Genomic DNA, 671 nt, shown 5'->3' with positions numbered 1-671 from the left:
GTTTCTTCAACTGTATCTTTAATTATTATTTTTCTCTATATTGATAATTGAATAAGGATTCTAATTATCCCACATTATAATGTCTGTTCGATCTAAACTAGGATGAACTTCAAATCTGTCCAGCAAATTCCAGTTTACTCCTAGTTTTTAGAATTTTTTGGGTTTGTAGTCCACTTGTTAATTTTGCGAGGATGTTTAGATTTCAAAAGGTTACATAGTTCACTTCAAATGCGGAGACAAGCCAGTCAGTTAGTAAAGAAACTGTGGAGGATTTTTCTAAAATTACCGAACTCCGACCTCTTACAAATTCAAAAGACTCAGATATTTCATGCTGCTGCAAAAATTGGCAATGTTGAGTTCTTGAGTCTGCTTAGTCACTCATATCCTGATCTTATATGGAACTTCGACTCAGAAAACAATTCCATATTTCATATTGCTGTTATTAACCGACAAGAGAAAGTCTTTAGTCTCATCTACCACACAGGAGTTGGGAAGGATGATATTACACTACTCACAGACAATGATAGAAACAACATTTTGCATTTGGTCGGAAAAAAAGCACCTCCAAGCAGACTCAATATTGTATCTGGACCAGCTCTTCAAATGCAGAGAGAGCTACAATGGTTTAAGGTGAGAAATCAACACGATTAGAAGTCCCCTTCCCTTTTCCC

At 35.8% G+C, this 671-nt stretch overlaps 1 protein-coding gene across 1 annotated transcript; it reads left to right on the top strand.

Annotated features, from left to right (window-relative positions):
- The first annotated feature begins 228 nt into the window (after window positions 1–228).
- LOC111368307 lies at window positions 229–651 on the top strand. Its single transcript, XM_022989540.1, has one exon. The coding sequence runs from the start codon at window positions 229–231 to the stop codon at window positions 649–651; it is 423 nt and encodes a 140-aa protein (XP_022845308.1).
- The last annotated feature ends 20 nt before the right edge of the window (window positions 652–671 follow it).

Source organism: Olea europaea, chromosome 19, assembly GCF_002742605.1.
Source record: "Olea europaea var. sylvestris chromosome 19, O_europaea_v1, whole genome shotgun sequence".
NCBI lineage: Eukaryota > Viridiplantae > Streptophyta > Magnoliopsida > Lamiales > Oleaceae > Olea > Olea europaea.
This window is presented reverse-complemented; position numbering and strand designations above follow the sequence as displayed.

Bases quoted from the DNA above. Each gene is read 5' to 3' on its own strand.
- LOC111368307 (XM_022989540.1), top strand. From the start codon at position 229: ATGCGGAGACAAGCCAGTCAGTTAGTAAAGAAACTGTGGAGGATTTTT.